The sequence below is a fragment of the Malus domestica genome, chromosome 06 (genome assembly GCF_042453785.1).
Source record: "Malus domestica chromosome 06, GDT2T_hap1".
Taxonomy (NCBI): domain Eukaryota; kingdom Viridiplantae; phylum Streptophyta; class Magnoliopsida; order Rosales; family Rosaceae; genus Malus; species Malus domestica.
In genome coordinates, this window is record NC_091666.1 from 24,343,423 (window position 1) to 24,367,628 (window position 24,206).

The 24,206-nt window shown below is 38.1% G+C and overlaps 3 protein-coding genes and 1 pseudogene across 11 annotated transcripts; 2 read left to right on the forward strand and 2 right to left on the reverse strand.

The window, feature by feature from the left end:
- Window positions 1-799: 799 nt before the first annotated feature.
- LOC103420273 (protein yippee-like At4g27745) lies at window positions 800-23,942 on the reverse strand. 6 transcript variants are annotated; one of them, XM_070823585.1, is made up of 4 exons: window positions 23,879-23,942; window positions 23,554-23,617; window positions 1,869-1,996; window positions 800-1,232 (listed from the first exon to the last, which is right to left on the reverse strand). In XM_070823585.1, exons 3-4 carry the CDS (start codon window positions 1,959-1,961, stop codon window positions 1,005-1,007), a joined length of 321 nt encoding a protein of 106 aa, XP_070679686.1. In that variant the 5' UTR covers window positions 1,962-1,996; window positions 23,554-23,617; window positions 23,879-23,942; the 3' UTR covers window positions 800-1,004. The 6 variants fall into 6 exon arrangements, with proteins under 6 accessions (XP_070679686.1, XP_070679688.1, XP_070679685.1 ...); XM_070823587.1 differs by lacking the exons at window positions 23,554-23,617; window positions 23,879-23,942 and adding exons at window positions 2,113-2,175; window positions 2,501-2,604 and having other exon boundaries at window positions 1,869-1,976; XM_070823584.1 differs by lacking the exons at window positions 23,554-23,617; window positions 23,879-23,942 and adding exons at window positions 2,113-2,175; window positions 2,501-2,604.
- Window positions 10,815-15,065, forward strand: LOC103413440 (uncharacterized). 2 transcript variants are annotated; one of them, XM_070823582.1, is made up of 4 exons: window positions 10,815-13,010; window positions 13,147-14,257; window positions 14,424-14,511; window positions 14,630-15,065. In XM_070823582.1, exons 1-4 carry the CDS (start codon window positions 11,128-11,130, stop codon window positions 14,833-14,835), a joined length of 3,288 nt encoding a protein of 1,095 aa, XP_070679683.1. In that variant the 5' UTR covers window positions 10,815-11,127; the 3' UTR covers window positions 14,836-15,065. The 2 variants fall into 2 exon arrangements, with proteins under 2 accessions (XP_070679683.1, XP_070679682.1); XM_070823581.1 differs by having other exon boundaries at window positions 10,821-13,010; window positions 14,415-14,511.
- On the forward strand, window positions 19,903-22,063 carry LOC103414693 (eukaryotic peptide chain release factor subunit 1-3-like; annotated as a pseudogene).
- Window positions 22,253-24,023, reverse strand: LOC103414687 (protein yippee-like At4g27745). 3 transcript variants are annotated; one of them, XM_008353056.4, is made up of 4 exons: window positions 23,948-24,023; window positions 23,554-23,617; window positions 23,310-23,417; window positions 22,253-22,686 (listed from the first exon to the last, which is right to left on the reverse strand). In XM_008353056.4, the coding sequence occupies exons 3-4, from the start codon at window positions 23,400-23,402 to the stop codon at window positions 22,459-22,461; spliced, it is 321 nt and encodes a 106-aa protein (XP_008351278.1). In that variant the 5' UTR covers window positions 23,403-23,417; window positions 23,554-23,617; window positions 23,948-24,023; the 3' UTR covers window positions 22,253-22,458. The 3 variants fall into 3 exon arrangements, with proteins under 3 accessions (XP_008351278.1, XP_008351275.1, XP_008351277.1); XM_008353053.4 differs by having other exon boundaries at window positions 23,310-23,437; XM_008353055.4 differs by having other exon boundaries at window positions 23,310-23,472; window positions 23,948-24,011.
- Between the last annotated feature and the right edge of the window lie 183 nt (window positions 24,024-24,206).

Genomic DNA, 24,206 nt, shown 5'->3' on the forward strand with positions numbered 1-24,206 from the left:
TTAAGGTTTATATACGCCGCGATCATCTATACGGTGCTGTGAACTACCTTGTTTCTTGGAAATGAAAAAATCGAGAATCTGGCACATTGCCGATTGCATAAATCGCCCAAAACAACCTTACTCTAGCACTACAAACATATTCTCTAACATTTCAGATCTTCGATTTGCCCGTCAGGGACGGGAGATGCACGGCAACCATGTCAAGAAGAAAGCAGAGCTTGCCGAGAAACCAACCAGCCCAATGTTAAAGGATTAGTACTGGCTTCATCAGCTGACTTGAAATCGAAGCTTAGAGAATCAGGTAACTTTGATCCCCACCTCCAGGCGAAAATACTGAAAGTGGTTGATGTTTCTTATGGAGGAGAAGATGGTTTCAATCAGGCTGTTAAGTTGTCGGCAGAGTTTCTGTCCAACGTGAAATTTATACAGGAGCACAACTTGCTAGGAAGACACCTTGAAGAGGTTAACCATGGGCGTAGATGACACGCTAAAGGCTTTGGAGATGGGAGCGATTAACACACTTATTGTGAGGGAAAATCTTGACAGCAATAGGTATGTGTTAAAAGAACTCGAAGACCGATGAGATTGTTGTAAAACATTGCGACTTTCGATATCTTGGCAGCCAAGGAGATCTAGAGGTTCAGGAGAGAATCTCACTGCTGAAATGGTCTGTTGACGAGCACAAGCGTTTTGGTTGTGATCTTAAGTTTGTCACCAACAAATCACACGAGGGTCGCAGTTCTGTCAAGGTTTTGGAGGCATTGGAGGGTTACCGAATGAATATTTCTAGCCAGCTTACTGAATGAATTATTCACATCTTATTCAAATTAGTAATATGCCAGTTCCAGATACAATATTCACACAACAGACACAAGGAATCCACAACGAACAACAACAATTGAATTTTTCAATTGTTAAGAATTTGACAAGATAAATACAAGCACGAGCATCCATACACTTACATTCGACATGCAGATGGATGAACTTGAAAGCCTTCACAGATGCTACCAGTTTTCCTTGACTATCTTCGATTTCTCGAGAATGAATTTCCCTTCCTTGTACTTCTGTGTTTGCTCATAGGCACGTTCATACTTCCAACCCAGCACCTCATGGCAGTCGCAGCAGGAGACATCAGCGACCGTGTGCAGACCAGTCATGAGTTGTCTGTCTTCTTTTGGCCCGACTGTAATGTTCATTGCATGTGAAAACAGAAACGCTCGACCATTTCTACCCTATGATTTAATAAAATAGATAGTCGAATCATGTTTCTTGCAATCTACTCAACATACTCAAATCCTGAAGACTATCGTTTACACACACAATAACCATATGAACACAATGCAGAAAATAGAAACTCTCAACCAAACACAAGACAACCACTCGGCTACTGGCATAGATAACCAAGTACAAATTGAATCTTCATTTCATTTTCAACATGCAAAAAGGAAAAATCTTTATTCCTCATTTACTCCAAAATTCCAAATGTAGGGAACAGTGGACACCAATTCATCTCAAAATAAGAACAGAGATTCATTAGTTAATTGAGTATGAACTGAATCTTCACTTCAAATTAGGAAAAAGCTAAAATTGTATTCCTCATTTACTCCAAAGGGCAAATGTGATGAAAAGTAAACACCAATTCATGTCAAAACAAGAACGGATGATCGTTAGTTAATTGAGTATGAACTGAATCTTCATTTCAAATTAGGAAAAGTCTAAAATTGTATTCCTCATTTCCTCCAAATGTAGTGAAAAGTAAACACGAATTAATTTCATTGTAAAGACCGGATTTTTATTAGTTACCCAATAAGCATAATGAGAGGCAATCAGAATATCCACAACAACTTGATCAAAGTAAAGTTGTTCACCTGGAAGGCTTTCGAAATGACATCGTTGTGAAGGGCAACATGGTTTCGGCAATTGCAGCAGCTGTACAACCTCGGCCCAACCAATTCCGCCATCGATAATCGAGAAAACTACGAACAAGACCAGACCCCTTAAAGCCAAAATATACAAAATCAAGACCCTCTCCTTACAGAGCATCCAGCAATCGGCATAACTTCTTAGCAAAAAATCAAAATTACAAAAATTCAGGAGTAACAAAATGCTTGCCTTTTTAAACCAAAAGATATTGGTCTATATGATTTTGGATATCAACTAATCTTGTACGCATTTCTGTTGACAGAACAAAACAGGACAGTGATTACGTGAAGAATCAAACAACTTAAGCCAATGATTAAGAGCAGTAATGGTGATCAGTTAAGCCAATAATTGCACAAAAACCCAACTTCTAAAACCATGACAAGATCAGAAACAAGGTAAATTACAATAATTGGAAATGAATCGTGGCTTAAAAATAAAACCCAGAATTTAAAAAGTGAAAATTTTGAAACTTTTTCATTAATTATGAAATGGGCAGTGGAGTGATCACCTGAAAATGCACGCGATATTGAAGATGTGAAGATTAAACGGATGGATTAAGATTGATTAAGAGTTGTACCTAACCAGTGTGCCATGGTGACTTTAGAGAGAGAGAGAGAGAGAGAGTTTAATCGTAGTAGCAGTAAAGGAAAGATGCGTCAGTGTTTGGGTGAGGAAGTAGGATTCTCTTTTTCTCTTTTTTCTCCTATAATTACGATCAAATCACATCAATATCTTATATTAATTTTATATTAAAAAAATAAATAAAATAGAGAACGTAAAAGAAGGAGAGAGAAGGAGATGAAAAGAGGAGGAAATATAATCATACCCCTGTGTCTTATGATATGAGGTTATCTTAGGAATGATAGTGGGTAGAGAAATAGAGTTTTAATTTTTTAACTTTTGGTGACGGGTGGGGTTATAACGTGGGTGAAAAAATAAGACATTATGATGGGTTTAGTAGCCCATCACACAGAAAACACCAAAGAGTGAAACCCTAAAGAAGCTACAATCTTTGTAGCTACCGCCTTCGTGGCATAGCTCCTGCTCCATGACATGATCAACACAATATGTCGCCCCCTTGACCACTTGCGAGTGTCCCATTCTTGAGTACAAGTAAGGTCGCATCATCTTCCCAGGACCACCACAACAACAATCGCTGCCACATGACATAGGAAGTCCACAAGAAGAAAGATCCCACATGCAACATCGCTAACAAAGACGAACAGCAGGAAGGGCCAACAAGGGTCAACAAAGGTGATGGTGTGAACACCCAAGCCGAAGCTCTAGACATCCTCCCTAAATTCCGCGACAAATTGCGAAAGAGGTGTGATATCCACACACCCCTTTTTACTTCTCTCACACCTTTTTAATTTTCGGCCGTTGGATAGGATGAATTAAAGAAGATCAACGGACATAAATTAACAAGGGGTGTGTGAGAAGTAAAAAGGAGTGTATGGATAGCACACCCCATTGCGAAAAACACATACGGTAATCGATCGAACTTGTAAATGGATGGGAAGATGATGGAACCCACTAATGAAGATGATGGGGAGCGATGAATTGTGGGAGATGGAAGAAACTGGTGATTTGGATTTGGGGTAAAGCGATTGAAATCAAAGGCAAGAAAAGCAGTAAATTGATGATAGCTGCCACCGACCCTAGCCACGACTACGGTCAGCGACGATAAAGAAAGACTAAAGACATGTCATTTCACCTAATCATCAGCCACATGTCTTTTAATTTATTCTAGTTAACTTTTATATTAAAAATTACTTTTACATTTTTGAAAAAAAAAATAACCAAGGTTAAGGGAAATAACACGTGACAGATGATTAGATGTATGGTGAACATATACTATAGTTTATGTTTATGATCGTAAGCAAAAATGCTCACTTAGTCATTAGAGATATTTCGATCATTTAATCTCAATAAAATAGTAGAATTATGAGGAATGATATCATTCACAGAATAGTGAGAAGGACTCTCACCAAAAGAGAGAGCAAGGACTTTCACCGACACTATTTATATAGTTTTGCATTCATTATCATGCTTGCATTTGGGATCCTTACATAAATTAAAGGCAGTGTCTCGTGCACATTATTATTTGTATAAAATAAATTTTTGACTACTTAATTGTTTATTTCATTGGAGCGACAAACATTTTTTTATGAGACAATTTGTCACACGTTATTATAGTACAAATTTTTTTTTTTTTAAATTTATGTACACCAAGAAGATGCTCTTAGCTCTGATGATTGCATCTTGAGTCCCCATAAATTAAAGGCTAGGTCTCTTGCATATTATCATAATTTCCTTATCTGTTTAGAGAGCAACGTGGCCTGATATTGGACAATATTATATGGGATATTACAAATACATGCAAGTTCCAACACCGGCAATAATGTCAATTTTGGCAATTGTATTATGATGCTAGGAAGACTAAATTTTTAAACTAAATTTACAAATCAAATGATGTGTAGCTAATAAGATACAAGTACATTAATCGACACTTAATTAATAATTCAAACATCAACAACTATATCATTTGATTTTAAAATTTTGATTTCATTAACATTACCTATCGAAAATAGTTACAACTTTTTAAACTTAAAAATACTTTTTTCAAGTCTTAAACTTAAAAACACAATACGCGAGTTTTTGAAGTTTTTTAACTCAACCAACCTCTGCTCCCTCTCTGATCCACCTCTCTCTTTGCCCTCTCTCACTCTCCAATATTTGTCGCTCTCTCTCACTCTCTATCCTCCAATTTTACAGATCTGTTGTCTCTCATGTCGTTCTTTAATTTCTGCCTCTCCTCACCAGAATCACTAAATCAAGTTTAGCCTCTACGATCTCATTTGTCCAATAAACCTCTTCGACTCAGTCATCGACATTGCGTTGATTTTGAACCGCAATGAGGGTTTTTTCTACATGCCAGCTGCCGTTGCCGTCATTGTGGAGCCAAAAATAATTCAAAAAATTATGCAGATGCCATTTGGATTTTTGGTTTAAAATGACAAAATTATCCTTAAGGCACACCAGAATTCCCACATGCAACGAACAATAACTACTCAATCAAGGAAGAGTCAAAGATGATCAACATGATATTTATTCAAATCCCTCTCATCACTCCTCATCAATCCCTTATTGATTTTAGGCTTTGTAGTCAAAATGATCTCTAAGATTTGCATAACTTATCACTTTGGTCCCTGAGATTTGAAATCGATAAAATTGGTCCCTGAGTTTGTCCACAATCAATCATTTTGGTCATTCCATGAAAAACCTCCATTAAATAAGAGTAAAATGACAAAAATACCCTCAATTTTTGTCAAATCATGTTAATCCTTATTTAACATAATTTTTACTAAATGACCAAAATGATTGATGGTGGACAATCTCAAGAACCACTTCTATTGATTTCAAATCTTATGGACCAAAGTGAGGAGTAATTGTCATGAACCATTTTGACTAAAAAACCTTGATTTTATTCAAAAGGTAACTCCAAAAACTTCCTTTTTAAATTAGGAATAATTGTCATGTTAATTGCAAGATAATATTTCACATAATATCTTACAATTATTCACCCAATTACACCATATATGCCCGATTTGTTAATTGCAAGATATTATTTCCCAAAACTTCCTATTTAAATTTCACTTTGTCATGAACAATTCTAATGGCCAATTTGTTAATTGCAAGCCATTCCTTTTATTTCACACCTACAACCTTGTCTCTAACTGGGCCTCTCTACCCTTATCTCTATTTCTCTCCCTAGAGTAGTCGCAGAAGCATAGAGATCTTGATGGTGGTTCGAATGAGGCTTATGTAAAGCCCTGTCCATGGCAGCTATTTTGTGACAGCCCGTCCCGAGAAACAATTATCGTTGATGTGAAAAGACTAAAATGCCCTTGGGCGTTGAGATGTGTTGTGTGTGACATGCTATTGGAAGTGGACTAATATGTTAAATTCCTAAGTTTTTGGGACCAATTGGGACTAAAGGAAATTAGTGGTGATTGGTTGGTTGTTTGTAAACCACACACACACAAAAGTACCACTTTCTCTCTCTCACCCTCCCGTACTCTCTCTATCTCTCAGACTCTCTCTCTCTTCCCTATTTCGTACGAACAAGCTTCAACTCACCCCAAAACCTTACAGATCGAGGGTGTAATTGTCACCATTGTGTTCGTGAAGTTCATATGAATCGTTTGGTACCAATTTCAGGTAAGGAAACCTATGATTTCACGTAGAAACCTTAACCTCCGAGATATGCACTGTTCATGCACTTTCTAACGCGTAATTTATAGGAGTTTTCAAGCCTCTAGGAAGCTTTAGGAGGTCCATACGAGGCTCGGGGACGTTCGTTTGAAGGATTTGGACGTCAGAAAGCGTAGAACGGAGGAGTTGCAGAGGTGGCCGGACTTTCGAGAGTTCTCCGACGAGATCCAGCGATCTTTGGGACTCAAAATTGGTATAAACTTGATCCTCATGTTATAAGCTTTGAATTGGTTCAAGTTTCGTGCATTTTAGTTGAGAAATGGCCGAGTTATAAGGTTTAGAATTTTTTCTAGTTTCCGACGCCGGCGACGGTCGCCAGAGTTTTGAGGAAGGAGACGACGGAATATTCCGTCAAGTCTGACAAAATATTCCAAAGTCGTCAGTTTAAGTTGACGGTTTCTGTTAGGACATAACAGAATATTCCGAGGAATATTCCTAACGCTGTTTGTAGAATCCGTCAGGATTCCCTGCGCGTGGCCGTGCGTATTGCGGTGCCTTGGCCGGCATGTGCGGGGTCAGAAAATTATTTTAAAAATATGGGGACGATCCTGAGATTGTGTAGGTCACTGTGGTATAGTCATATACCCAATTTGAGCTATGTATGAAAAGTTATTACATAGTTTGGTATATGTGCATTGAAATAATGTTATTTCAGTATTTCTCTTATAGGCGAGACCTATCCGAAGGACGAGCGTAGCCAGGCTAGGCACGGGGGTTACGACCCAGCTACATATCAGTGAGTGGGCAGTTATTTTCAGTATATATATATATATATATATATATATATATATATATCTACTTGACGTTTTTCCCAGAAAATGTATTTAAAAGAAATGTGATTTAAATGCCATGTCATATATGCCTCATATTTTAGTATATGCATTATCTTAATTATGCATATTGTTGCATGGTGCTATGGAGGCCCAGGTAAGCTACAGGTGAGTACATTATGCTGATAATGGTTATGAGATATGATGATGATGATGTTGAGATGTATATTAGAGCTCATAATCTGCACCCCGGTGTTAGTGCTCCCGCCCAGAGTTAGGGGCATAGTCTTTCACGTGATGTTCACCTCCCACACCACACGCTCATCTTGGATCCAAGTTAGGTGCACAATCCTGTCGAATAGACCATTATAGATGGTTCCAACTCGTAGGTGACCCGAGATTTATCGCACAGTTTTCATGTGATCGTAGCACTAGAGTGTACTATTATTTTACACCCAGTCTTGTCGATCAGACCACGTGAGGTGGTTCCGACTCATGTGCAGATTTGTATATATATGATGAGATATGTGATATATATACATGATGATTTATATGATGAGATTTGAGACTGATGTTGTGATTGAGATGAGCTCTAGATTCCACCGTATAGATCACGTCAGGTGACTTCGGCTAGTATATGGTTATTGTAAATTGCATCACATGGCTTACTTTTGGTATTTTTATGTTATTGGGCATGGCATACGCATGGCATATATTTATACAAATATGAATCTTGATTTATTGAGCATGATTTGAGATATATACATATTTATGTATTCTATTTTCTGGGAAAGTATCTATGTACTTGTTTTACGGCGAGGGGTCAGTATATTCAAAGGAAAATAAGGTTTTCGTGTAAATGTGTTTTACTGACCCACTCAACTTTGTTTTTCACCCCTCCAGGTTTTAGGTAGCAGAATTTGGTGGCCACGAGGAATCCAACAGTGTTCTGACAGAATCCGAAAAAGTAGAATTCACCTTCGGGTGTTGTATCTTAGCAATTGTCCTACTTGACTGCAACTAGACTTTCTTATTGCTCTGAAAATGTATTTATACACTTAGACTCTCACTAGCATCATTTCTTAACTGGGATTGCTAGTTGCTTAGTTTTAAATTATTCGTATTTCCTTACTCTTTATCGTTTCCGCTTTACGCACAAGGCTACGTCACGCTCACGTGACGGCCAACATGTCTCGACTTCGGTCGGGGTGTGTCATATTTAGCTTCCAAGTCTTATGTATCTGTTAGGCACCAGCCATTGCTATTGTTGCTTTCTTAACCCAAACCCAGATTGTGATCGAAATCTATATCAAAACTCAATCTCCAACCCAATTCTTTAATGGGTATTTACCATTCATCTTAAAATTATAATCTTTTTTTGTGAATGATTGAAGAGATTGGGGTGAAAAATGAAAATTTGTAGCAAGAGAGACAGAGGTAGATAGAGCTCTGACGTTTTGATTTTTAATTTGTTTTTTTTTTTAATTATTTAACGTTTTAATATGTCTTTTTATGTATTTATTAAAAAAATAGAGCTTTTCTTTAATTATACTAGCAGAGAGCACACACTTTGTGTGTGAATAATTTCTCTTAATAAGTGCTTTTTAATAGGGTAAAAGACTGTTTACTACCCTCATGTTTCGTGGTTTTCAACATTTAGTACATTAAGTTTTTTTTCGTCTCAGAGTCATACCTAAAGTGTAAATTTTAGGACAGTTTCATACATCCGTTAGTCAAACTGTTAAGTCTCCCGTTAACTGTGATATGGCGCCCATGTGGACACTAACTGGGCACCACGTGTCATCCACGTTTTTTTTTTCTTCTTCTTCTTCTTCTTCTTCTTACTGCAACTTTTTTTTCTTCTTCTTTCTTCTTCTTCTTCCTTCCTCCTTCTTCCTTCTTCTTCTTCCTCCGACTGCAACTTTTTTTTTTCTTCCTCCTTCTCCTTTTTCCTTCCTCCTTCCTTCCCCTTCTTCTCCTTCTTTCTTCTTCTTTCTCCTTCTTCTTCGTCTTCTTCTTCCTCCGAATCTGGGGAAGATTTTTTTTTTCTTCTTCTTCCTCCTTCTTCCTACATCTTCTTCTTCTTCTTCCTCCGAATCTGGATTGCAGATTCGGTTTTTTTTTTCTTCTTCTTCCTCCGATTGCAATTTTTTTTTTCTTCCTCCTTCTTCTCCTTCTTCTTCTTCTTACTGCAACTTTTTTTTTCTTCTTTCTTCTTCTTCTTCCTTCCTCCTTCTTCCTTCTTCTTCTTCTTCTTCTTCCTCCGACTGCAACTTTTTTTTTTCTTCCTCCTTCTCCTTTTTCCTTCCTCCTTCTTCCTTCCCTTTCTTCTCCTTCTTCTTTCTTCTTCTTTCTTTATCTTCTTCATCTTCTTCTTCCTCCGAATCTGGGGAAGATTTTTTTTTCTTCTTCTTCCTCCTTCTTCCTACCTCTTCTTCTTCTTCTTCTTCTTCTTCTTCCTCTGAATCTGGGTTGCAGATTCGGTTTTTTTTTTCTTCTTCTTCCTCCGACTGCAATTTTTTTTTCTTCCTCCTTCTTCTCCTTCTTCCTTCTTCTTCTTCTTCTTCTTCTTCTTCCTCCGAATCTGGGGAAATTTTTTTTTTCTTCTTCCTCCTTCCTCCTTCTTCCTTCTCCTTCCTCCTTCTTCTTCCTTCTTCTTCTTCTTCTTCCTCCGACTGCAGCTTTTTTTTTTTTTTTCTTACTCCTTCTCCTTCTTCCTTCCTCCTTCTTCCTTCCCCTTCTTCTCCTTCTTCCTTCTTCTTCCTTCTCCGAATCTGGGGAATTTTTTTTTTCTTCCTTCTTCTTCCTCCTTCTTCTTCTTCCTTCTTCTTCTTCTTCCTCCGACTGCAACTTTTTTTTTCTTTTTTTTTCTTCCTCCTTCTTCTTCTTCTTCTTATTCTTCTTCCTCCGAATCTGGGGAAGATGAAGGTTTTTTTTATAGATATATATATATATATATATATATAATTTTATTTATTTATTTTATAAATAATTTATTTTTAATTTCCACGTGGATGACACGTGGCGCCCAGTCAGTGTTCACATGGGCGCCACGTCACAGTTAACGGGAAACTTAACAGTTTGACTAACGGATGTATGAGACTGTCCCAAAATTTACACTTTAGGTATGACCCTGAGACGAAAAAAACTTGATGTACTAAATGTTGAAAACCACGAAACATGAGGGTAGTAAACAGTATTTTAATATTACATAATTACTGTTTTGTCATCTTATGTAAATATTGTGTATCAAAAGTGAAGGTAAAATTGAAAAAATAAGTATACGATTGTCGTTTAAAAAAAAATGGTAAAATAGGGATATGATTGTCATTTTGTCAAAAAGGTACAAAATTACTATTTTGCCCTCTTTTTGTCAATAGTGTGTATCAAAAGTGAGGGCCAAATAGGAAAAAAATGAGAAAAAAGCTGACAATGAGGATTCTCTTAATAGTATAGATGAGTAAATTAGTAAATTTATAAGTAGATTTTTTACTCAAGGGGTAATATGAAAGGGAGTTAACATTTCAAGGAATGTTAGTGTAATGTTTCAAACATAAGGGAGTTTTGTGAAAACTTGATAAATCTCAGGGTGTGTTAGTGTAAATAATCTGATTTTTTTTTATACAATGATATGATTACACTAAGAGAATAAAAGAATAAAATAGTTGCACCATCGTCATTATAAGATTTAAACTTAAGATTTTTCATTCACAAATAAAAAAATATCATATAACTAATGCTTGAGATTTATCCTAAAAAAATAAAAAAAATAAAAAAATAAAAAACAAAGAGAGAGAGTACCAAACTTTTATAATTTATAAAGTAAGCGACAGGAACAAAGAGATTGAGGACATATGATTGGCGAGAAAGAAAAATATTAGAAAACAGAAACCAGTTGTCAGTTGACTGACTCAGACTCTTTTACCAGTCAACCCTTCACATTTCCACCCAACCCAAAAACTGTAGCTTCTAGTGGACGAGGAAGGCTTCGTGGAGGCTGGGCACAGGAGGAGCATCCATATCCGCTCCACGGTCCGCCACCAACTGCCACCGGATTCGAGCAAAACTGGTCTGAATCCGACTGATCAGTAATTTAGATCGAATCGAATACGAGTTTTCTGTTTTTTGCGTGTAGGGAGTTTTCGGATGCTCGTATATCATGGCAGTGGCGTTGGTTGGAGGGGCTGCGATAGGAGCACTGTTTGGAGTACTGTATGATGTCGTAAAGGAATCGATGGGAAGGACTGTTATGCAGTACAAACCCCTCCTTGAAGATCTCAAGTTCACACTAGACTGTTTACGACCGCGGATCATCCAAGAGATAGGAGATCATAACGTGGCACTGGGTCTCCCAAACGATGACATAGAACGTCTCCAACAACAAATGGAGGAGGGTATAAAGCTCGTTGGCAGGTTATCGAAGCTTAGCATGTGGAACTGCTACGTCTTATGCAGTTGCTGCAAATGCTCGAAGCCGAGCTACACCGATCGACTTATTCAGTTGGATAGGTCTCTTAGAGCACTGTTAGAAGTGCTGAGGTTGCAGGAAGCAAGGGACATGAAGGAGAACTTGCTTTTGAATAGGAAGATATACGAAAAACAAGATGAATTGGCAACAAGGCAGTCGGAAATACTGAAAATTGCAGGGGAGATACTGCGAGCGCAGCAGGAAGATAAGGGTGTGCAAGAGCTTTCAGGAAGTGGTGCACAAACTGTGGTGCAGGAGCAAATTGGAGGCAGTGGTGTGCAGCAAGCGGCATCAATAAACAGAGGAGGAGCTGCTCTAGGAGCAGTGTTTGAGGTACTATTTAGTGCCGTTCAACAAACGAAGGAGAAGACGAGGATGTTTAAACGCATCCTGGGACATCTCGAGTCCACGCTAGACTCCATAAAGCCATTGATAGAAGAGATTGCAGAATATAACAAGGTATTGCATCTTACAGAAGAAGAACTAGAAAGTTTTAGAGGAGAGATGGAGACGGGTGTAGAGCTCGTTCGCAAGTGCTCAAAGGTTAGTCTTTGGGCAAGCAACAAAAAGTATGAATATACCAACAAACTTCTTGGATTAGATGAATCTCTTCAAAGATTGATAAATATACTGAGAGTGCAACTAGCAAGGGATGTGACAGAAAGCTTGGTTTCGGTAACTAATATAGACACGGTGACCATGAAAATTGAAGAGAGTGGTATCATACAATACGATCCATTAGTTGAACTTCCATCGGGGGACGGGGGAGAGTCTTCGGGAAGTGGTGCAGAGACAACACCGCATGAACAAAATGGAGAGAATGGTGGACAACAAATGGCGCCGTCAGGTGGAGGAGTAGGGGCTGCTGCTCTAGGAGCGGCGTTAGCAAGGGATGTGAGGGAGAGCTTGGTTTCCGTAAGCAATATAGAGGCGGTGATCAATCAAATTGAAGGGAGTGGTGTGGTAAAATTACAAAATGAGCAAAATGAAGCTAAAGGTTCATGTGAAGTGCCCGCAGCCATGGCTAAGAGTGCAGTTGGATTGAATGCACTAAGCGTGGAGGGAACAAGGGACTTGACTGAGACATTGGATCCGGAAGCGAATATAAAGGTAGGGTGGCAAAATGTTGAAGAGAGTTGGGTGGCACAAGGTAAAACTGAACATCCATCATGTACAGTTGGACTGGATGCAATGAACATGCAGGTGGGAGCAAGGAGTATGGAGGAGACCTCTGTAAGTGATGTAGAGGCGGGGCTAAAGCAAATTCAGGGCAAAGAAGTATCCGAACCTGATGCGCCATTTAGGGAATTGAAGGAGGATGTTCTGAAGGATGAGGAAGATGAGGAACTTGATGAGCAAGTGGAAGATCATCATGACAGGAAGAAGAAAGGAGCTGAGTCTGTGACAGGTGCAAGTGGAGATGGGATGGCGATTTGTAAAGCTGATGGGTGTGCAGTCGATCTGAGTGATGCAAAGGTGTATAATAGAAGGCATAGGGTGTGCGAACTTCATTCGAAGGCTCCACTTGTGATTGTGTCTGGTCTAAAGAGAAGGTTTTGCCATAAATGCAGCAGGTTTGGCCTCTCCACCTTGTTTTATAATTATCACGCCGCAAATATTTTTGCTTCTATGATTTCTGTCTGGTTTGGTTTTCAGATTTCAGTCTTAATAATTTAGTTAGTTGTCCTGAATCTAAATGTTGTGTTGTAGATTTCATGATCTATCAGAATTTGATGACACCAAACAAAGTTGTCGTAGGCATTTGCCCTACATTGGCACTCAAGTAAAGGACGTTAGTGGTGATATAGATACGGTGATCGGTCGAATTGAATGGAGTGGTGTGGTACAATCACAAAATGATCAAAGTGAAATTAAAGATTCATATGAAGTGGTCGAAGCCACACCACCAGCAGTTGGATTGAATGTACCGAGTGTGAAGGGAAGAAGGGATGTAAAGGAGACAGTGCAGACCTCAGCAAGTAATACAGAGGCAGGACTGAAGCAAATTAAGGGAAAAGATGTGCTTGATTTTGAACCTCCGTACGCTGAATATAAGGAAACTGAATACATAGCTTCATCGGTTACAGTTGGCTTGGATGTGCTTTTGAGAGGATTGAAGAGGTCTCTTCTTAATGATGAGGTGTCAGCGGTTGTGCTAACGGGTCCTCAGGGAAGTGGGAAAACCACATTGGCAAAATACTTCTGTGCAGATGAGGAAGTTAAAAACATATTCAAGAGCAACATCTTCTTTGTTCTTGTTTCAAAAAATCCTAGCTTGAGCCTTATGGTACAAACACTATATCAACAGATTGAACCCAAGGGTTTCCAGATACCTGCGTTGCAAGACGAATCAATTGCACTTCACTGGTTGCGCCAATTTTTCATGGAAACAGCACTACACCCATCAGTGTTGGTCTTGGATGATGTTTGGCCTGGATCAGAATCCCTTCTTGACAAGTTTGATGAATTCAAAACACCAAATTACAAGATTATGGTGACATCAAGGTCTGAATTTCCGGCATTTGGTTTTCCGTATTATCTGAAATCACTGAATGATGAAGATGAGATGACTCTTTCTCGTCAATCCCACACAGACATCGAATCACTGGATGAATTCCTGTCATGGGTTTCTTTGCCATCCTCCGTCACATTTGATGATGAAAGCCCGATAGATCATTTTCCTGATTCCTCTGCATCCGACTTGGGAGGTAGAAGCTCTGATGTTTCAACAGCTAGTAGGCCAATGGATCAATTTCAGGATTCCTCCGCATCAACCTTGGGAGATAAGAGCTCGTGTATTCCAAAAGATGCAGGGGCAAAGGTGAGTTCTTAGTCTGCGATGCACGCCTACAAATTCTTATGCTTTTGTTTTTTTGTATGTGCAAACGTGTTCATACTCATGGCAGTATGGCTCAGGTGCTTATCCAACTTTAACATGGTCTCTTTCTTTCAATTTTCCGCTTGACAACCCCGTCAAGTCTACGCAGAAATATATGCGGCAGAAGGTGTTAATCAAGGTCAGTTTGAAAGAGTATGAAAAGAAGAAAGCCATGAAAGTTGTTTCTGCTGTTAAAGGTACTCTAATATTTCTTGCCTAGTTTTGTTTACAGCACTTGATTCAAGGCCAGTTTTAATGTAATAAAACCGTTTCATTTTTCTTTCCATTAATTGTTCGGTTGATTTGGATGAGCAGGGGTTAGCTCGGTGAGTTGGGATTCGAACCACCAAACGCTAACAGTGGTAGGAGAAGGGATTGATGCGGTGCTAATGGTTAAAAAGCTGAGAAAGATCGCTTTTGCAACTATAATATCAATTGATTCAGTTGAGCCAGCGAAGGAAAATATCGAAAAGGACAGGAAACAAACAATTAAACCCCCACTATACGCATTTCCCCGTTGAACAAAATGAATCATCTGGTATATTGCGATATTTCTTACCTTGAATTGTTGTCTTGGTGTGGTTTTCTGTTTTTGGGCTTCTAAGTGTGTTTTGGGCCCTGGTGTGTTTCCGTTTTTGGGCTTCAAAGTATGTTTTGGGCACTTTATATTTTTTGTGCTATCTTAATTGGACCTCTTGTGTATATTTGTTCTATTGATTATAAAGTTTTAACGAAATACATGATACATAAACCGAGCGCAATGACATTATAAGATTCATACAACCAACCCTATTTAAGTGAAAAAGGCTTTCGAAATGACATTGTTGTGAAGGGCAAACTTGTTTCGGCAACGGCAATTACAGCAGTTGTACAACATCAGCCCAACCAATTCCGCCATCTAAAATCAAGATTACAACTAACAAGACTGCCGCAGAGCATAAAAACATTTACAGATACAGCAGCAACTAGGGTTACAATTTGGGTTGGACCAATCCGAACTCGTCCATGTCCAACCCAACTTTAAATCCGAACAAGTGAGGTTTGTTTTAGTTATAACCCGCCTGAACCCAACCCAATTTCAACTCGTTCATTGATTGGATTGAGTTGGGTTGATCATTTACTTGTCCATCCCCAACCCAACCCAACCCGATTAACCAAATTCAATCTAATCAGATTGTAACCCATATCAATTAATGCTCCTACTACATCCAAGTGAGCCAAGTCCAAAAACTAACACCATTTCTATTTTTTTTAATAAATTACCCTTTATAATTACTTGAGATTTTAGGCAATAAGAGGTTTTGATTAGTCAACCCATATTCGTAGTCTCTAAATCCTAAAGTTTTATAGTAGAATGATTTATGAAATTAAAGTTAGCTAGATTTGATGCTACTTGACTTTTTTTTTTTTTTTTTTTTTTTGGAATTCTTAAAAACTAAATTATTACAAGATTAAATTTGAAAAAGTTGGGCAACTCGAACCCAACCCAAGTAAACCCTAACCTAATTAAACCCGAACCCAATTGAACCCGAATGAAACCGAGTCCAAACCCAAGCAAACCCTAACTTTTTGTTTAATTGTGAAATGCGCAGTGGAGTGATCACCTGCAAATGCTACAAACGTTGAAGACATGATGATTAAATTGATGGATTAAGATTAATTAAGAGTTGTAGCTGGCTATTGGGAAAACGACGGGTGAAAACAACTGAAGTTCCAACATAAAATCAATTGTCAATATTGCGAGTAGCACAACGTCTTATAAATCATCACAACGTTTCTCCTTTCAAGGATGTAAGACTCTTTTAACTTCACATTCTCACATCACCTTAAGCTAAATTACAAAGTTACCATTTGTACTTATTTGGTTGACGGTGGTGAGGTGGTGGTGCCAAAGTACAACATTAGTCAGTTTAGTGGGAAAATCGGCAGCAACATAATAGTAGGATTGAAGTGGAGTTGTATCTCATTTTTCTACTCCCAAATCTACAGGACATAAACTTACCTACACTGTGAAAATTGTATAATGGAGAAAAATATTGTCATCGATGATAACTCTACAGAAGAAAATGCAATATTTTTGTATGTTTTTCCATTTATATCAGTCTATAACCATGAGACTTTCTAGATACTCTTGACATGTGTTGTGTGATCAAGGTTCTAAAAGACGCTAGGCGCTAGTCGGGCGGCGGGATAGGGTCTAGCGCCTAGGCGACTAGGCGGGGTTTAGGCGGGCGCCTAGGCGGACTAGGCGGATTTAAGTAAATCCATTATATTTCGTGTAAATAAATATCTGTTTATACTTAAAAAATATATAATTTCATCATAAACTACAAAATAGAATAACATATGTATTATAAAGTATTGGAACATGATGAAAACATGAGGAACAAGCATATAGTGTGTGCCCATTTAAGTATTCAACAAGTCTCTTACAATTTATTGAAAAAAAAATTAAATGCAAATTGAAAGTTATCTATTTTCTATCAAAGTGAGTCGCAACCTAGGCAGGTGCCTAGGAGGGTCTGGGCGGGCTAGGCGGTCTAGGAGCCCTTTATTAATTTTCAAACATCTAGGCATTAATCGGGGCGGTGACCAGCCGCCTAGCGCCTAAGTGGGGCCTAGGCGGCGCTAGGCGGGGATTTTTAGAACAATGTGTGTGACACGCTCCGACCCGGGTCTCAGTAGGCATCAAAATTGAGGCTTGCTAGCCATTACCCGAATGGTAACGAAGCCATGCTATGCACGAAAATAATATAAATAAAATTTTCAACTAATCAAACTTACCGAAAATTCGACAAAACTTCCCTAAAATAGGGATAAGCCCAAATTAAAACACCTGTAGGAAATCATATTTATATCAATACATCCCCGACGGGCCACACTTAGGGCTGGTTTGGTATTGTTGTGCTTTGAAAAAAAAAGCTACTTCTGTTGTGCTGTGAGAATAAGCAGTTATGAAATAAAGCAGTAGAATGTTTAGTAAACTTTTTTGTAAAAGTGCTTTTGAAAAAAAAAACAGTATTATAGTGTTTGGTAAACTTTTATATAAACAGATGTGAAAAAAAGCTGGTTTTTCAAAGCTGGGTTTTGCAGTTTCTTGTTTTTGGCTTTTTTTTCATCCAAAACTGTGAAAAAAAACTGAAGCTGAATGTTTACCAAACACAAAAACAGCTCCCAACTTTTTTTATACCAATTTTTTTTTCAGAATCACTTATGTACCAAACCAGACCTTAATGGGTCTCTGACCCCAGTTACATAAATAATAATAGTTCAGAGCACAATTGTCTAAAACCAGTTTACGAAAAAAGCTTAGTAGATAACCTACTTGATAATGATGTGTCAGCGCTTGGAAGGATGCCTCGATGTCATAAATGCTCGTGTCAACTGCTACGGATTCATGTATGATGAGAACTAATAGCGCGTTTACTAATTCGTAATCAAATTGACATGAATTGAATTGAGGAGGAATTGGATTGGGGAGGAATTAAAATGAAGTGGAATCAGAATCAAATTCCTGTTGAAGTTGTTTACTAAAACTGTTTGGAATCGGAATAAGGATGATGTTAAATCCATATAAGTTGTTTACTAATTCACTTCAATCGGAATGAAAACTAGTTTGATTACTATATTGCCCTTACATAAATAAATTATTTTCATACTTTTTCTTTATCATTCCAAATTCTTTTTTTATTTTTTTTATCTCCATCTTCTTCCAAAACTCTCTCTTCTTTCTCATCTCCAATTATTTTATTTCTTTTCCTTTCTCCATCTTCTTCCCCGTCATCTATTTTTCCTCTTTTCCTTTCTTCATCTTCTTTCCATCTTCTTCCCCGTCATCTATTTTTTTTTCTTTTCCTTTCTTCATCTTCTTCCCCGTCATCCTTGCTCCCTGATACTCTTTTTACCATCCCCCAATTCTTTTAGCTTCCTCATCTTTTTTCTTTTCTTTTCTCCATCTTCTTCCCTGTCGACAGACCCATTCTTCACCAACTACATCTTTGAAACCCATCCTGACAAAATCATCATGAACTAGTCAGCTTGAGCCCCACATCGCCGGTGGACGGGATTGAGTTGGAGTCGGCACTCTGCTGAAAGGCATAAGGACAAGGGTAGTTTGGGTAGAAAAGTCGGATTCCTGATGAAGGCTTCTCCCCGGAATCCAAATACCACATCTATGGAGGGGATCCAATTCCGGAAGATTCAGGAGTTCAATTCCTGATTTTGTGTGAGCCCCACCTTGTTTCCGATTACTGAAATGTTTGGTAAATGGTTGAATACCTCGAAAAAAGTGCAAATCCGTTTCTTCGTATTCCATTCCGGTTACGTAAACACGGCATAAGTCTAAGCATGTACAGGTATATGCATGCCACAAGATAAGTAGTAATGATTCCAGCGTCATAAAATCATCATCGTCATAAATCATAAGTATGTACCAAAGACAAATCATAAAAATATCACATCCAAAAATCAGAGACATGATACACCATTTAATTTTATTTAATCTTATGACTGCATCTAACTTTCGAGTTGGACTACCTACGTAACTTTTGAAGAGATCAAGCCAATTATAGTTCACCCTTCATACAAGAATTTCAATATATACTACTTAAACATTGAACATCGTACTTAATAGAAATAAATGTCTCGCTTAGAGTGACGATGGGCAAGTTCTACCTGCTAGGCTCTAGTGGGCCTCTCATGATGCTAACGTCAATATTCGAGAATTATTCAGGATATGTTGGCCCAAGTCAACCCTTGGACAGAAAATGGTTTCTTTTAGAGTCAACCATCTTAATTTTTCCCATTTCAGAAGATCCACTCATTGGATTTCCGATCTATAAGTTCCTAAGACTAACACATTATGTTTACAATAACATATTACACTTTTATAATGAACCAACGGCCAGATTTCCGTATGCAACAAATTCAAGTGGCAGTCAATCATGGAACTGCATTCAAATGATCAAATTTGAAGAAACGGGTCCTGGCTGAAACCTGAACAAGTCAACAGTCAAAATTAACGGTCAACGAGGCATAATATTCCATCGTCAAACTGAATATTCCTTTAAAACTAACATAATATTTTGATCATGATTTGAAAGGGGGTTGGATTGGATCCGGGTTTGAATTGGGTCATATCAGGTCGAATGCTAGTTACCGGATTCGGATTGGGTTCTCAGGTTGAGTCGACCCAGTTTAACGCCGCTGCTAGCATCGGAATCTGGATTTTCGCCGAAAAACCCAGAATTTCCCCAAGCTCGTATTATTGTCATGTCTCCACCATTTCACACGATCCATAAATGAAAATTTAACTACTCAACAAGATGAACAAAGCTTGGTGCTCATTGGAAATCACTTTCAAGGTAAAACTTTCGATGGCATCCAAGTTGCTTTTCTTATAATTCTAACCTAAATGTGTACTACTTCATTGTCTTCTTGTCATACTTTTACATCCTTAGGAAGCCTTGCATCAAGATTAGCTCGATGACTGTATCTTTATTTTGAGGAAAACATTGAAACCACTTACGTGCGATTTATTAAATGGGTCGGCACAAGCATGACACGAAGTAAGATTAGTCTGGTTTTAAATGGGTTAGCTCACCCTTAATTGAGGGTTTTATTGGTTGAAAAGTTTAGCCGTTATCTTCTCAATTTATGAACCGACTTGTGAAAATCAACTCCGTCAATCAAGATGCAAGCAAACCTTTTCAGAGCAATCTTCATGCTCCCCCCTCTTGGAAAGTCACTTTCAAGGTGAAACATTCGATGGAATCCTCCAAATCTTAAGGTGCATCTCTTATGATTCTAAAAAAAAACTCAAATGTAACACAATTAATTTAACAATGTAATGAATCCTTCGAACCCATTATACATCATTTCTACCAAATTCAATAGATAACTAAATTCAAATGAATACATCAAGACCACTTCCTTGGCTAGGCCAACTGATATTTGCTCTCATGAACTGAACTTCCCCAACTCACGTACTGGTTCCACGTGATCCATTTATTCCTATCAATGAGTCTCACATTGATGGGAGGAGGGACATGCATGAGCTTATAAGATGTTGGGCTACTCCTCATATTATCAATTGGTGGTTTTATGGTAAAACTTCAACTTCTTCAATTTGGATATTATAAAAGAAACTTAGCAAGACAATAAATCCCATCTAGTCCGCACATATCTCTCATGCCTTTCCTGATATTTTCCTTTCCAACACATGTTATTAAAACTACCTGCTACATAATTCAAACCAGCTAGAAGAAAAGGGAGAACAAAGGTTATTAAATGTCTATTTATCTATGCAAGCATTTGTAGAGCAAACTTCATGCTCCATCTCCTCGTGGATGTCACTCTTAAGGTAATATATTTGATGGCATCTAAGAACGCGTATTACTTTTTCGTCTTTTTCTCTTGCATTTGCATCTTTAAGAAGCCAGCCCTACATCAAGATTCGCTCGATGGATGCATTTTTAAGTAAACTGAAATCTGAGGTTTCGTCAAGCTCTTGAAGCTCCACCGCCTGCAGTTGGGATCAAATGTTCTGAACATCAAAAATAGGACTTCTCAAGTTTAATCATCTGTCATTTTTGAGAGAACTTTGTCTTAAGATGTTTATTCGTTATATGCTTAAGTGTTAAGTGTCAATTACCTTAGACCTTTATGTTTTAATTAGATTGAAACTAATGCAGCTTTGCTATATATATATATATTAGATTGAAACTAATGCAGCTTTGCTACACACACACACACACATACACATACACACACACATACATATATATGAAGTAAAGATACTAGTAAAAAGCTTTAATCAGCTCTTCAATTTGCCCGTCGGGGACAGGAGTTGCGTGACAACGGTGTCAAGAAGACAGCAGAGCTTGCCAAAAGTTTGTTTATTAGTGCAGCAACAACCAGCCCAATGTTAAAGGATTAGTACTGGCTGAATCAGCTGACTTGAAATCGAAGCTTGGAGAATCAGGTAACCTTGATCCCCGACTCCCGGCAAAAGTACTGAAAGTGGTTGATGTTTCTTATGGAGGAGACAGGAGAGGATGGTTTCGATCAGGCTATTAAGTTGTCAGCGGAGTATCTGTCCAATATGAAATTTACACAGGAGCACAACTTGCTAGGAAAATACTTTGAGGAGGTTAGCCAGGGCGTAGATGGCACGCTAAAGGCTTTGGAGATGGAAGCGATTAAGACACTTATTTGTGTGGGAAAACCTTGAGATCAATATGTATGTGTTAACGAACTTGAAGACCGATGAGATTGTTGAAAAACATTTCGACAAGGAGCAGAAAAACAATGAGCAACTTTCGAGTTCTTGCCAGCCAAGGAGATCTAGAGGTTCAGGAGGAGATGTCACCGTTTTAGTTGCGATCTTGAGTTTGTCACCAACAAATCACACGAGAAGTCGCAGTTATGTCGAGGTTTTGGGGGCATTGGAGGGTTTCTCCGATACCAGCTTGATATGATGTCGTTCAACAAGGTCGTAGTTATGCCAAGGTTTTGGGGGCATCGGAGGGTTTCTCCGATACCAGCATGATATGAGGTCGTTCGATGAGTTCGGTGACGATGAAGTTGATGAGGATGGAGAAGTTTACGATGTTGAAGAGACTGCTCATCTATGAAACAATTTACTAAGTTCAGTTCCATTCTGGTTCATCTTTGAGAAGCCGATGGAGCTAAACGATTTTGTTCTTAAGCAAATGCTATTATTCTATCTATTATTTTATTTACTACTAATCATAATGCTCATGTATATCTGAAACAAAACATAATGTTCTTCCAACATGGCAGCCCAGCACATACTTCACTCACAAGTTATCCATTATACTCGGAATGTCATTGACAGCCGGCTTGCTCAAGACAGCAGCCTGCTCTGGGGAGTATTTACGACGCAAGTTACTGAAAGAATATTTCTAGCCGGCTTACTGAATGAATTATTCACATCTTATTCCAATTAATTATATGTCGGTTTCCAGATACAATATTCACACAACAGACACGAGGAATCCACAACGAACAACAACAATTGAATTTTTCAACTGTTAAGAATTTGACAAGATAAATACAAGCACGAGCATCCATACACTTTCGTTTGACATGCAGACAGATGAATTTGAAAGCCTTCATAGATGCTACCAGTCTTCCTTGACTATCTTCGATTTCTCAAGAATGAATTTCCCTTCCTTGTACTTCTGTGTTTGCTCATAGGCGCGTTCATACTTCCAACCCAGCACCTCATGGCAGTCGCAGCAGGAGACATCAGCAACCGTGTGCAGCCCAGTCATGAGTTGTCTGTCTTCTTTTGGCCCGACTGTAATGTTCATTGCATGTGAAAACAAAAACGCTCGACCATTTCTACCCTAAGATTTAAATAAAATAGAGAGTTGAATCAAGGTTTTTGCAATCCACTCATCATACCCAAATCCTGAAGACTATCGTACATACATACACACAATAACCATACGAACACAATGCAGAAAATAGAAACTCTCATCCGAACACAAGACAACCACTCGGCTCCTGGCATTGATAACTGAGTACAAATTGAATCTTCCTTTCATTTCCAACATGCAAAAAGGCGAAATTTTAATTCCTCATTTACTCCAAAATTCAATGTAGTGAAAAGTAAAAACCAATTCATCTCAGAATAAGAACGGAGTTTCGTTAGTTAATTGAGTACAAACTGAATCTTCATTTCAAATTAGGAAAAAGCTAAAATCGTATTCCTCATTTACGCCAAATGTAGTGAAAACTAAACACCAATTCATATCAAAAGAAGATCGTTAGTTACTTGAGTATGAACTGAATCTTCATTTCAGATTAGGAAAAGGCTAAAATTGTATTCCTCATTTCCTCCAAATGTAGTGAAGTAAACACCAATTCATTTCATTGTAAAAGACCGGATTTTCGTTAGTCATCCAATAAACAAAATGAGCGGCAATCAGAAAAACCACAACAACTTGATCAAAGTAAAATTGTTCACCTGAAAGGCTTTCGAAATGACATCGTCGTGAAGGGCAACATGGTTTCGGCAATTGCAGCAGCTGTACAACCTCGGCCCAACCAATTCAGCCATCGAAAATCGAGATTACTACGAACAAGAACAGACCCCTTGAAGCCAAAATATACAAAATCAAGACCCTCTCCTTACAGAGCATCCAGCAATCAGCATAACTTCTTAGCAAAAAATCAAAATTACAAAAGTTCAAGAGTAACAAAATGCTTACCTTTTTAAACCAAAAGATATTGGTCTATATGATTTTGGATATCAACTAATCTTGTACGCAATTTCTGTTGACAGAACAAAACAGGACAGTGATTACTCGAAGAATCAAACAACTTAAGCCAATGATTAAGAGCAGTAATGGTGATCAGTTAAGCCAATAATTGCACAAAAACCCAACTTCTAAAACCACCACAAGATCAGAAACAAGGTAAAACTAAATCACAATAATTGGAAATGAATCGTGGCTTAAAAATAAAACCCAGAATTTAAAAAGTGAAAATTTTGAAACTTTTTCATTAATTATGAATCGTCAGTGGAGTGATCACCTGAAAATGCACGAGATATTGAATATGTGAAGATTAAACGGATGGATTAAGATTGATTAAGAGTTGTACCTGACCAGTGTGCCATGGTGAGAGAGAGTTTAATCGTAGTAGCAGTAAAGGAGAGATGCGTCAGTGTTTGGGTGAGTTGTAAACTTTCTGATCAGGAAGATGACAAGTTGCCTCGAAGCTGTCCAATGAGAAAATGACATCAGCTTTGCGCTATATTACAAAATTAACCATCCATGTATAACTATTCGGTTAATGGCCAAAAATGTATGCTTTAAGAAAACTAATGAAAAGTTAAAAAAAACTTCCCTTTTAATGAAAA

Excerpts from the sequence above, each read along its gene's own strand:
- LOC103414687 (XM_008353056.4), bottom strand. The coding sequence starts at position 23,402 with ATGGCTGAATTGGTTGGGCCGAGGTTGTACAGCTGCTGCAATTGCCGA. Across the intron at positions 22,687-23,309 it reads TCATTTCGAAAGCCTTTCAG|GGTAGAAATGGTCGAGCGTT; the intron begins GTGAACAATTTT and ends TTTAAATCTTAG.
- LOC103413440 (XM_070823581.1), top strand. The coding sequence starts at position 11,128 with ATGGCAGTGGCGTTGGTTGGAGGGGCTGCGATAGGAGCACTGTTTGGA. Across the intron at positions 13,011-13,146 it reads TTTTGCCATAAATGCAGCAG|ATTTCATGATCTATCAGAAT; the intron begins GTTTGGCCTCTC and ends GTTGTGTTGTAG. Across the intron at positions 14,258-14,414 it reads CAAAAGATGCAGGGGCAAAG|TCTACGCAGAAATATATGCG; the intron begins GTGAGTTCTTAG and ends AACCCCGTCAAG.
- LOC103420273 (XM_070823585.1), bottom strand. The coding sequence starts at position 1,961 with ATGGCGGAATTGGTTGGGCCGAGGTTGTACAGCTGCTGCAATTGCCGA. Across the intron at positions 1,233-1,868 it reads TCATTTCGAAAGCCTTCCAG|GGTAGAAATGGTCGAGCGTT; the intron begins GTGAACAACTTT and ends ATTAAATCATAG.